Below are 12,769 nucleotides of genomic sequence, written 5' to 3'. Positions count from 1 at the left end.
CTCTTAAGTCCAGGAGTTTATCACTAAAATCGTCCTGTATGTTTGACACAGCTGTACTGTCAGCTCGTTCACATAGACCGTGATTATAATCACATGAAACAATCAGCTTGCTCCAATTTGGAGGAAGCGTCGACCTTTGATGCAGATGGAAACAGGGCTGTTCGTCTGTTGGAGAATTCAGGGTTCCTTTTTCATCAAGCATTTGACATCCAAGTCCAATCCAAGTGTCAATAATGACCTGCAGCACAATTCTGTCACTGAACCTTTGATCCATGTAGATGGATGTCATATTTTTCCATTCATTCTCATAATTGGCAAATTGCTTTATGCTTTATTTCACTTAGCTTACAGATCAAAAATGGCAGTGCTTTACATCTTGTGTAGCATTTATTAAACTGTTCTCATGTTTTACTCTTAACTATTAAATATCGCACATCCATGAGAGCAGTTTTTAGTGGCATATTTGGATCACAGTTTAGTTGTGTTCACACATGCTTTGCACAAAGAGGCTTTGGACATATCTCTATTCTTTCTCCTTTTCCAATGTAAAGCTTCTTCTTGGGCCGGAGGCCTTTATTATAATGTAAACATGTTTTTCTCAGTTTAGGCAGCTTCCCAAAGTCCATTCTAGAAATAATTTTGACTTCATTGTATTCTTATTTTTCAAGACGGAATCCAACTTGAGTAAAGAGATGGAGCTGGTTATTAAAGACATCAAGAATACCACCCAGAAGAAATACATGGACTACGGCAAGAACCCAGGCTCTCCTGATAATGATTTCCTCTTCATGTACTCCGTGGCCAGGTGAGGACACACTTTAGACAGAAACCTGCTAAACAGCAAATATAAAATGCAAATTTTACACCAAATATTCAAAGCTTCTTACCATTTGAGGTGACGATAGAGCAGTAAATCAGTAGTAGTAAATCAGAAACATCACCATTCAATCACAGCCAGAGCAGACAGTCACACTGAGCCAGATCTTTTTTTTTTAACTACAAAAAAGTGTAAATGTAAATTCAGGAGGACTTTGATTGTCTTTGATTGATGTAGATTGGTAAGGACTGTTGTGGTCTGTTGATCTGCATCCAGCTCTTATAATTATAAACTGCAGGTAATGACTTTCAAATCATTAAATGGATGAGGTGGAAGCACACTGCAGACATCGATTTCCATGTGAATCTATGCATTTTTTTCCTCAGAATCATACTGTGTCTTTTTTTTAAAGTGTATTCTGACTCTATATTTCTCAGAAAGTCATTCTGTGTTTTGGTCAACCCCCTTGTTTGTATTTTGGGTTGGGATGGAAAAAGGAAATAGTGGAAGAACTGTATTTGGAATTTGGCTGCATTTTGTTCTGATTTACAGCACTGATGTAAAAAACAAACAAACAAACAAAAAAAAAACTGTCATAAAGAATAAGATCACAGATATAATTGGAGGAAATGTGGTTCCTACCAGGGCATCTTAACTCATTGTAGGGGTGAGGTACTAGAGTACAACCACAGCTACTAATGTTAAAGAGAGGTGGTTGATGTTGGTCCTGCATTTGCTGAAGAGGTATTCTGGGCTTGTGCAGCTGAGAAAGACTCCAGAAAGTTCTGGAAAGACATCATATTCCATGTGGCCTTAAAACTAAGGATGGGTATGATTAAGATTTTATTGATACTGATACTGCTTAGTGATATGACACTTATCGATACGCTAATTGATACTACTTGACATAATTTGGTGCAAAAAATAAAAACATGACATGAAAAGATGTGAAAATATGAAACTGTTATTTTCTTATTACTGTTTTGCAGTAGTAACAAGTTAAGTTGTTTCCTGGGTCATTGCTGTTAGCTGCATTTGATTAAATTTCATTTTGCCTTGTCAGCTGTTTATGTAATGTTACATAAAATACCGTTAACAGTATCAGCTGTTCAGGGACTTATCGATATTAAGGTACTGATCAGTCAGGAACTAGTAGCGGTTCAGCACCAGCTCTCGATACTGATCCCTACTCAGCACGCCTCAGGATCCCACAGAAGAAGTTGGAGGACATAGCTGAGGTGAAGGACATCTTGGCTACCTTGTTTACACTGCTGCCAGCGTGATCCAGACCTGGATAAATGGCTAGAAGTGGATGCATGGGTTGATAAAAATAAATAGTCTTGTGCAAGTGTAAACATGTGATCTGGTGTCCTTCTATCCCACCCCACAAGACCCTGTGGATGTGCTGAATATCTTAAAACAAAAAGTGGCTTTAAACAAAGATGTTAATGCACCTAGTTTCATAATCTGATGGACACCTTGACTTTGTCCTGTTCCTTTTCAAGGATCTTGACAAAATACTACCTCAGAAGTCGTTCTGTATGTGTGCCTGCATCTGTTGTCAGAGTTATGAGCAATGACCTGGTTACATTGGGATATCTCTCTGTGTCTGCAGTCCTCGAACTTGGAGGTCCTCTATCTGCACCACCTCACACGTTTTTTTTTTTTTGTTTTTACACACCACTGACTGTTAGAGACCAGTGGTATATATGTCTGCCTGCTCTTTCACTTTTCTCTCTTAATGCCAGCTCCTTAGCTTGAATAACAATGATTGTTAATGCAAGAAGACAGTAGTGTCCTCTCTCTGTGTCAGAGTCTTACTTTGTTAGCATTTTACTCCAGAAAGGTGCCTTGAAAGGGAGCTGAAATTCAATACTGCAGTTGTTGCATAGTACTTGCACCAAATATATGGATTGCTTTCTCAAATTTGTTCAGGGAGCTGTGAAGGTGTTGTTGATTTGTTTTCTTCATACTTGTCGTTACACTGCTGCATTGGTCTTGGACGTGTTGTAAGAACAGTGCTCTTCTAAAGCAGCAATAGCAGCTTTGCCGCTTTATGCCACAGTAAAATGATATTGACTCTTCCTCTCTTCTCGCTCGTTAGGTCCATCTGGGTATGGATTTATTTCACCTTCTGACTGAATTCTGGGACTGCTGGTCTTTTTAAGTGGTCCCTCACACAGTTTCTTTACACTACATTGTCTAGGAGCATGTAATGGTGAGCAGGTGGTGGGAGACACGTACAGTGCTACTGCAAAGTCCCAGTTTGATTTTGGACAGGAATCTTAACTGCCTGTCACCATCCACACCCACCCAACAGAGGGATAGACATTAATATTTTTAAGCATTGGCCTCACAAGCCACCAAGTCTCTAAATTTGGTGGCCAAAGTGGCCCAAATGTTAAAAAAAAAACGTAGAAAAGGCAATTTAACTTGACTTAACAAAGCTTTCCATAACTGTAACACTTGTCTTCCATGTTTCAAATTGATTGTGATGTGGTGTTTTCTGAAATCTTGTTGCCGTTGACAAACAAGCTTGACTTCTTGGCGAGTTGAGGAAACTGGTGGCACATTAGTCCTTATATATTCAAGCCACTTTTAAGTCTGTGTAAAGGAAAATTTGAGTTTCTCAATAAAGTTGCTAGACGGAGTGTCAGGTGTCCATGTTTCAGGTCGTATTCAGATCATGGTGGTGTTTGACACTGAGACTGCAGAGATGACACGCCCCCAGCGAGAAAACTGCTGGATTTTCGTTGCCATTTTGTTTTTTTCATAGCCTACCTTTTGTTTTTCTGGTTCTTTTGTAAGAGTTGTGTTAGCAGTTTGAGTAGTCTTGGTACACCCAGACTTAAGTAGCCCTGATATTTTGATAGCTAGCTGGTAATGACTGCTGCTCGCTGTCTTTGTAGAGTGTTGAACAGAAAAGGAAAGGTATGAAGAAATGGTAATGTTGTGTTGGTGAAGGCTTGCAGTTTGGGGATAAAACTTGGTGGCCACAGGGGGCCACCTGCCTGGAATATTTGGTGGCCACAGAGTAACTTTTCATTGCCACAAACCATCAGACCATTATTAAAACTGAACCCTTCAATATAATAATGACAAAAAATTACACGGTCCTCTCTCAGGTATTTGTATCTTCCCAACAAGCTGGTCACAGGTCAGAGAAATGACTGGCTCTCAGTTCACCTTGGGGTCTCTAACTCCTCACCACTCCCATTTCAAAAACTCTGCCCTTCCCAGAGCGTAACCATCCAGACCTTTTGCCCACCCAGCGCTGTGGTTCCCTCAGCCCTCCACCCTGAACACAAAGATCCCCCGAGTGTGTCTTGGTGCCTGTTGGCTCTCTGAAGTTCAATGAACAGCGCAAATTGCCTGAGGAGTGGAAAATTCCTTTGTCACAGGGGCACTCTTATCAGCAAAAGCCAGATGGAGCTTCACCGTAGCTGCATTATCTATGTGAAATTGCTTTTTCTCCCAGGAAACCCAAGGATTTGCCCCCACCTCCCTGGCCCATAGAAGGAAATGGCCAGTGGCGAGATGAAAACAGGCCTAGATCAGTCTTATTTTAGTAATACCTATCTGTTTTCACCATCTATGTACTTTGTTAGAGGTTTTAGTTTATTTTTTCACTGTTTTGGTGTTGGGGAATTAAAATTCAGCAGTGAAATGTGTTTGGATATGCATGGGAAATTCACATTGGGGATTATGCATGAACTGTGGTTGGAACAGCTTTTATGCTAATGGTCCAGCTTGTGCAAAATCAGTCTTGGAAAGCTGTCATTTACTTGATACGGAATTGCTGCTGCAAAACAGGCACATTAAATGGCAAATGGCTTGACTAGGCAGCATCTTTCATCTTCCTAATCAAACTGGTAAAAGAGGCAGGCATAACCAAAAGCTGAATATGATGATCCTCAGCCATTTATACCAATACTGCCATCCCCACTCTGACACATGCACCATGCATGCTCTCTGCTTTAATGGCTGCTTTTAAAGGAATGCTGCACTCAAAATTGATCACTGAGTCAGTGACTCATTCTATATAACCTGCAATATATGACAAAGAATTTTGTACTTCCTCGCCTTCAGAGAGAACAGAATGACAAAAGCAGCAATTGTGGAACAGTGAAGATGATTGTTTACAAAGATACTTTACTACACAGTATCATTTTAAATAAATAAATTGATGTATTAAAAATAATTACCAAATTTATTGTACCCTGTAATTCATATTTTAATTCATAAATATGATTATTTTGGCTAAAATAGTGGTGTTCAAACTGGGGTCTGGGGACTAACTGAGGACCTTGAATGGGTTGTATGAGGTCCCCAGCAAAAGGAAGAATAGAATATTTAACTAGGGCTGTTACAATTCTCCAAATCCACAATCAATTTGATTTTCGATTTTAATTTCTTCTTTTCTAGCACCGTGCCGCTATCAAGTCTTGATTTGTAAAGATGAACAGATCACCGATTTTTTATTTATTTATTTTTTAATTTTTTTTATGTCCTGACAGCTGTCAGTTACATTTTCAAATTCTTCAATGTTTATATGGTATGAAGTGTGATATAATGGCCAGACGTCGCAAGTAGGCAGTAGAGGGAGAGACAAAAAAAAAAAAAAAAAAAAAATAGGGTCTAGTCCAGATGACTGCCAGGCCTTATTATATGATTACATTAATATTATGTACAAGAGGGAACGCGATTTCACATGACCTCGTGAGAAAATGTTTGAGGAGACGCATCAACACAGGTTGTTTATTCTTCAGTCAGAAAAGGAGGTGAGATTTTAACTGTCAGTCTGTGAACGGTCTGCTGTTGGCTAACATTAGCCTGAAGAGCTAGAAAGTTTGCAGCGGTTTGGCGACACCGTCAGCTGTTCTGTCTCGTTGTAGACTGTCTTCTGTTTATCCTGTTCGTGGAGTCTGTCACTAACACTGACTTCATGCAAGCATGTGCCTGAGTGTGTGCTGCTGTGATCAGCGCTGTGGTGGGTGTGACATTATGGTCAGTGTGTGCTGTGCGCATTACATGACCATCGTGAAGAGCAAGGGTGCGAATATGACGGGGACAGAATCGGACATGTGGCGCTGGTCACCGTCAGGGCCGGTCACACAGAAAACCGTCCAGCTCCGATCTCTGGCTGGTCAATCAGTGCATCCTTAGCGTTGCACATTTGGGCTCACTGGTTCATTTAATTGCTTCCAACTCTTTTTGCCATTGCCGTGGGCTGATGCTTTACTTTTACTGTACTTTAATGTGCAGGTATAAAGTGACGTATACTGTTTGCCAACAATGACTTTAGACAATGACAAGTCAGGGCTTCTTGTCCTGATAAAGCCAGAGATCTTGAATTTGCTGTAATTATGATGTGAGTGATGGTGTGTGCAGGACTATAAATAAAATCGCTTTACCTTACCGCTTTGAAAGCAAGCATAAAAATTTTGTGTGTTTTACGGATACACTTTGTTTTGCTGTGTTCATATATGTTCCTGCTACCTACTAATTGTCATGGTTCTGTCTCCTCAGGACCAACCTGGAGTTGGAACTTGTCCACCGGGGAGGAAACTTGTGCTCTGGAGGGGCCAGTGCTGCTGCCAAACGCTCATGTCTCAGTGAGTAATAACAGACCTCTTACAACACAATTTCTCCTCTAAATTTTATGAATTCACTAATATGCAGTATATTAAACTGGCAATAATGTTTTTTTCTTTAACTTATTATAAAGTAAATGTTGATTACCCTATTTAATGGCTATAGAGTAATGACACCATCTGCGTTTAGATTGGTTCCCTATAAGCCTCACATTCACTATGCAATTGTGTCTGCCACTGGCCACAGTCTCCCAGGAAAATGTAGGCTCAGTCACATGCAAAAGAATTTTTATCTGCTTTCATGTTTCTGTTACAAACTAAATGAATGAATGAGGTTTTCTTCTAATGTTACTCGACCCTCCACCCTTATACTCCACCCTATTCTTGGATGCAAACTTAAAATTGCACCAAAACTTTTTGGTCTCCTTACTTTTTGCTGATTTGTTTAACCATGCTTTGTCTGTGGGTTTTCAGAACCTGCAAAATTGTAGTCTAATATAGTGGCATGTCCATTTGCATCAAGCAAAGAAAACAACTAAGGAGATTGATGACACTACTAAAATTGGGTTAAGAATTGTCCAACACCATTAAAACCTGGAAGGATAGAAGTGAACTATCATATTCAAGGAAGAAATGTGGTCGGAAAAAAATCTTGAATGATTGTTATCTGAGATCAATTAAATGTTTTGTGAAATTAAATCAACATTACAACTCACGGCTATATTTAATAGTGAAAGTAAAAGCATTTCCACACAAAATGTGAAGGGAATTCAAGGGATTGGGACTAAACTGCTGTGTAGCCTTAAGAAAACCACTTATCAGTGAGTCTAATCAGAAATAAGGGAGCATAAATGAATTCTGGAGCAGTGGGAAAAGGTCATGTGATCTGATGAGTCCAGCTTTTACCCTGTCCCAGAGTGATGGGCACATCAGGGTAAGAAGAGAGGTGGATGAAGCGATGCACTCTTCATGCCTAGAGCCTACCTGTGGCCTATCGGGGCAGTGTTATAATCTGGGGTTGCTTCAGTTGGTCAGGTTGAGGTTCAGCAATGCTACGTGCCCAAAAAAACAGGTCAGCTCACTACCTGAATATACTGAATGACCAGGTTTTTACATCAATGGATTTTTTTCTTCCCTGATGGCACGGGCATATTCCAAGATGACAATGCCAGGATTCATCAGGCTCAAATTGTGAAAGAGTGGTTCAGGGAGCATGAGACATCATTTTCACACATGGATTGGCCTCCACAGAGTCCAGACCTTAACCCCATTGAGAGTCTTTGGGATGTGCTGGAGAAGACTTTATGTAGCAGCCAGACTCTCCCATCATCAATACAAGATCTTGGCAAAAAATGAGGGCAACTCCAGACAGAAGTAAATTCTGTGACATTGCATAAGCTTATCGAAATGATGCAGTGGAAAATGAAAATCAAAGCTAAAGGTGGGCCAACAAAATATTAGAGTGTGTGACCAGGCAGTGTATTTTGCTGTTTAAGTTGACATATATAGTGACATATGTTGCGTCATTTCCCACGGGCCTCTATTTAATAAAGCGTCTGACTTGAGATCAAACCCGTTCTTCCGTGTTACAGCTGAACCATTATAAGAGAAAAAACAAAGGGTCGATTAGCAATGGCTGGCAAGGATAGATGCTGTCCCAGGCGAGCTGTTGAGAGCAGTCAGAGTAAATGAAGCAGACAAATGGGTCAAGTGCTGTTTTCGTTGATTGTGTGACAGCTGACAAGGGCATGCATCTAGGGGAGGATGAAAACTGATCTTAGCTGAAATCAAAGAAAAACCTGAACATCAGCCACTACCAACATTGATTGTATCTTCAGTTTCAATCAGCTGTTCAAATATTTGTGGGATATTGCAACAGAGAGTGTGTATGAAGGTGTCATCGCGAACTTTGTTGTACAGACTACACCCCCTTTTCTGTTTGTTTAATTATTCTGTCAAAGTTGTGGCTGCTGCAGTGAAATGGCCTGTCATACTTGAGTGGCTGAAAAGAGATTTCACACTGGAGGTTTGCCATTTGTGAGCTACATTAACCATGTAGCCGTGCTGACGACCAAATTTACTCAGTTGCAGTACATTAGTGTTCGTTCTTCTTAGGGAAATGGATTTAAAGGAAAACGGCAGACGTGTGCTAACTGTGAGAGCTCATGGGGCTCCTAAGCCTGTTTCCCAGTAGACACTTCTTATGTTCAACTGATGAGGATACCACAGAGACCACGGAGGAAAACTGCCTTCAATTCCCTTGAAATGGGCTGAATCAACTCCAGAGAGTCCGGCTTCTAAATAGTATGCCCTTGGTTTATTTAACTGCAAATATTTGAAATAATCTTGGGGACTATGTGGCAGCTACTGTTCTGGGAGTTCAAACGCAAATCATAATGACCATAGTTATGCAGACTTACAGTACTTAGTGAGTGTTGACAGCTGCTATTTGTATTATTTAACTCTGTTTTGTGTGGCTTGTGTGAATTTACATGCAGACCTGTGTATGATCATATGGAGGACATGAGGCCAGGCCTATTGGGAAATACAGTAGGAAAAGCACAGATATAAATAATAAAACAAAAGATGACTGAATTCCACTTAGCTGCTTTGCATGCTGGCAAACTGTCACATACAGAGTCATGATTAATGTTACATCTGCTTTACCTACATTCAGCATGTCTGCTGTGGAAAAGGCTTATTTTCTAGTTGAGATGCATAATCCACTTTTTTAAAGTTCTGAGCTGATTCCAATACCTGAATCTGGATAACCTACAGATACTACTCTGAAACCAGCACAGTTTACATCCAGCCTTGGTTTTTCCCAGCTGGAAAACTTGTTCAGTGTTGATGTTGGTAAATTCATGCACTAACACTGAGTTTGGAGTTTTCCAAGAGTCTTAAATTATAATATAATCATCAATTTTTTTTGCGATGATATGGTCCAATTTTACTGAAACAGTGATACTGAAAGAATTCCCAATCCTGGTGTTTTATGTTGTTTTTTTGTGCACTATTACTTTGTGTACTGTTACTGCCCAGGTGAAATGCAGCCCTGTCACAAAACCACTGGCTCCAATATCAGTCAACCAATCAGTCAGGTGCTACTAGAAATATCAAAGGGCACACTGCTTTACTGTTACAGCAATAAGAAAGTGAGAGCTGATCGTGATTTTAATGACTTGTGACAGGGAGTGCAGATGACATGTATCTTAAACTAAACTTTCTCTTTTGCTTCACAGTCCCCTCTTCTCCTTTGCACTTCAGTGTCTCACAGTTGTCTCTGTAGTAGCCTATAGGAAGCAGAATAACTCGCTTTATTGTCAAAATTGTAGCAGGTTTGTCAGAGCAGACTGATTTTAACCTTTTTGAAAATGTTTTCACATGTCGTGACACCAGTCGCTTACAGGAAGCTCAGCTGCGATCAGATATTGGACCTGAAACTCACAGCAAACCTTTTCCATCTGTATACAGTTTGCAATTTTATGACAATAGCTGGAAATGACAGCTGTGATTTTGTTCACCTCTCCTCTTCCAGGTTAATTCTTGGTAAGAGTTGAGTGGTGGTGAGGACAAAGAGGAAGCACATCGTAGTGAAGACAGATGGGATGCAATGAAGGACTGACACAGACACTTTGCTTTCTTTGTGCTGTGTCTTTGTGCACCTGTGGAGGGCAGTGTTGCTCTAAGGATTGACAGTTCTCACAAGTCAAATTGCAGAGCTGATTATTTGAGGCACTTTGCTGCATTACAGCATCATAATTCCCTGTAAAACAAAATCAAATAGGATTAGTGTTGCTCTTTGAAAAAAAGGTTTAGGATATACAGAATGTTGTTGCATTCACCTAAAGATGAAACTAAATGGAACTAATTGGTTTAGTGTCACTGGTTTCAGACATGTTACATAGGTGACTTAAATCTATTGCTCTTATGCAATTTTAATTTCTGGATTTTAAGAGGGTTTGGAGGGTTCATGATTAAAATGCGTAGGTTAATTGATTTCAGGACTGAAAACAAAGACAAGGGCAGTTCTCCACTTTGGAATAAATTACTTAGCATCTAAAATGAGCGGACCAACTTGCTGCATTTTGCCGCTATATCATAAATTTTGATAAAAGTAACAGGCTTGGTCTAGATAAAGACAATCGAGGCTGGCAAGTGTCCTGCTATTAAAAGCAAGTGTGTACACGAGAGATTGTGCTCGTGCGGGAGGTCTCTCTTCATGTTCCATTAGTTTCACAGTGAACAGGTGTGACCTGACCAAAGAGTTGCTCAAGGCTATCGAGCGCTACCATGTATCCATCTGGCCTGGCCTGGTTTTATCTGAGCCAAACCATTAGCCCGCGGTCCGTTCAAGTCAACCGCTTTCATCATCTGATCTACACTGGTTGCTGGTGGGGTGTGACAGTGGAGATAAACAGACACTTGCTGGTTTTGTTCCTGTCAGACCTTGTTGGAACGTAACAACAGTGTGTTTTTGTTTTGTTTTGTTTTCTCCCCCCCTCCTCTTACAGATCAGCTGTTCCATGTGCTGGCCATGCACATGCGTCTGTACAGCATTGATTCAGCCTACAACCCCTGGACTAAGCTGACTCAGGTTACACAATGCAGAGAGACAGAGTGAGTGACTAAATCTATAAATCTGTTCATACATTCTTCAGGCTCTACTTTCCCCTCACACTTTTCCACCCTCGCATAAACATGCAATCAAAGTGCCACTTTGTCCTCTCTCCTCTCTCCTTCTAAACACCACCATTTCCTCCTGCCCCCAACAGCTTTTCCTCCACACAAAGAGGAGCTAAAAACAGAAAAGGGACCGTGCTTGGTTTCCATAGATACCGATAATTGCTGCATCTGGCAAATTACCGGGCACTCCACGGAGAGCAAAACGACCCTGTCAAATTCACTGTACTGAGAACAACTGCGCCACACCAACACCACATGAGCACGGCATCTCCGCTCCCAGCTGTCTCAACTGGCTTCAACAGAAACCCATATTTAACAAAAATACAAAAGACGTAGTTACTACCACACACACTGTCTTTATCTGCCTCGAATCACTCCTGTGCATCAAAACATGCTGTTTTATGCACAAATGTGTTTGGTTGTCAGGATTGTAAGTGAGTCTAAAAAAGAAAAAAGCAACTGGCAGCACTTAACAATACAGGATGAGCTTGAACAACCTTTCCTCCCTGTTAGTGTTGTAAGACAGCTTTTACACCTGTTACTATTAAAGTGCTCGCAGTCATCCTGTATTCTCAGTGGAGCCATTTGGTGTTTAAAAATACTTTGTAAGGGTTTCGGGTGGGAGCACTGTCATTGACACCCTTAGGCAGTCAACCTGATCTAGCTTAGTTAAATAGGACAGAGAGAGATGTTTCAAAACATTGCTCTTGCCTGATTTCTATAAAGCTCCTTTTACACTCCACAAAAAAAAAACCACTAGCACGCAAAAATATGTGGCTTTTTCCTGCAGCGGGAAAGGGTACATTCAGCATTCAGTCCTGGGTCAAATGACTGCAGTCGTCACTGGTATTTTATGGCTCCAGCTCCGATCAGCAGTGATGGAAATGTGACGGTGGAGGCAGCGAAAACTCTTTTGTCCCTTTTTCATACACGTTGTTTGACTCAACTTGGTGCGTCAGCCCAACACAATAGAGTTTGCACCGCTTGAAGGTGTGTATTAACTGATGTAGCGTTCGGGTCTTGTCAAGCAGCTGTAAAACAGTGCATAAACATCCGATAAATTCTTCACAATAAAAGTCCCCTGTTGGTTTTTTTTTTGTTATCTAAAAGCTTTTATTATAAAGCAGCAAAATCAGGGAATTGTTGGGTTTTCAACAGCAGTAACTTACTACAGCTCCTGTCAGCTGAAAGCGAACATGAAACAGTGAAGTAAAGCAGGTACCTAAAGGTGCAAAAAGCGATACAAGAGAGAAACAAAACTTCAAACCGCAGAGATTCTCTTAGAAGCTTCAAAAGTAATGAGAGCTGAACACAAAGAGACTTTTAAAAGTGTCTTTCTCTCTGCTTTCCTGCACAGACATGAGCTGAACGTTGGCACGCATCAGAAAAAACTGAAAGGCAAATGGATCTAGTGGCAGTGGGAGAAAGAGGCGATCACCTCTTTTTAGCGGGTTTACCCACATTTAAAAAAACCTGCATGCAAGCGCTAACTTAGGTGTAAAACGGTACTAGATAAACCAAAGAGGAGTATATGAAGATTTCACATGCAAGTATCGTTTGTATGCAGTGGTCTTAGCGGGGTTGAAAGCGCCATCCTCTGAGGCTTTTCCTCCAATGCACAGTGGAATTAACTGGTGAGTGCTTTGGTAATGGAAGGTATTATTCTTTAAGT

General features: G+C 40.7%; 1 protein-coding gene across 2 annotated transcripts in view; it reads left to right on the top strand.

Annotated features, from left to right (window-relative positions):
* The window catches only part of ubr3 (ubiquitin protein ligase E3 component n-recognin 3), a 59,521-nt gene that overhangs the window by 33,945 nt on the left and 12,807 nt on the right, over nucleotides 1–12,769 (top strand). For both annotated transcript variants that reach the window (XM_084725171.1, XM_084725170.1), the window contains 3 exons: nucleotides 669–805; nucleotides 6,347–6,432; nucleotides 10,926–11,031. In XM_084725171.1, coding sequence (XP_084581297.1) covers nucleotides 669–805; nucleotides 6,347–6,432; nucleotides 10,926–11,031 — 329 coding nt within the window. The remainder of the gene's footprint in view (nucleotides 1–668; nucleotides 806–6,346; nucleotides 6,433–10,925; nucleotides 11,032–12,769) is intronic.

This window comes from Lutjanus erythropterus, chromosome 8 (assembly GCF_056507025.1).
Source record: "Lutjanus erythropterus isolate fLutEry1 chromosome 8, fLutEry1.hap2, whole genome shotgun sequence".
Taxonomy (NCBI): Eukaryota; Metazoa; Chordata; class Actinopteri; order Lutjaniformes; family Lutjanidae; genus Lutjanus; species Lutjanus erythropterus.
The sequence above is the reverse complement of the archived record's forward strand: the minus strand, read 5'-3'. Positions and strand labels throughout refer to the sequence as shown.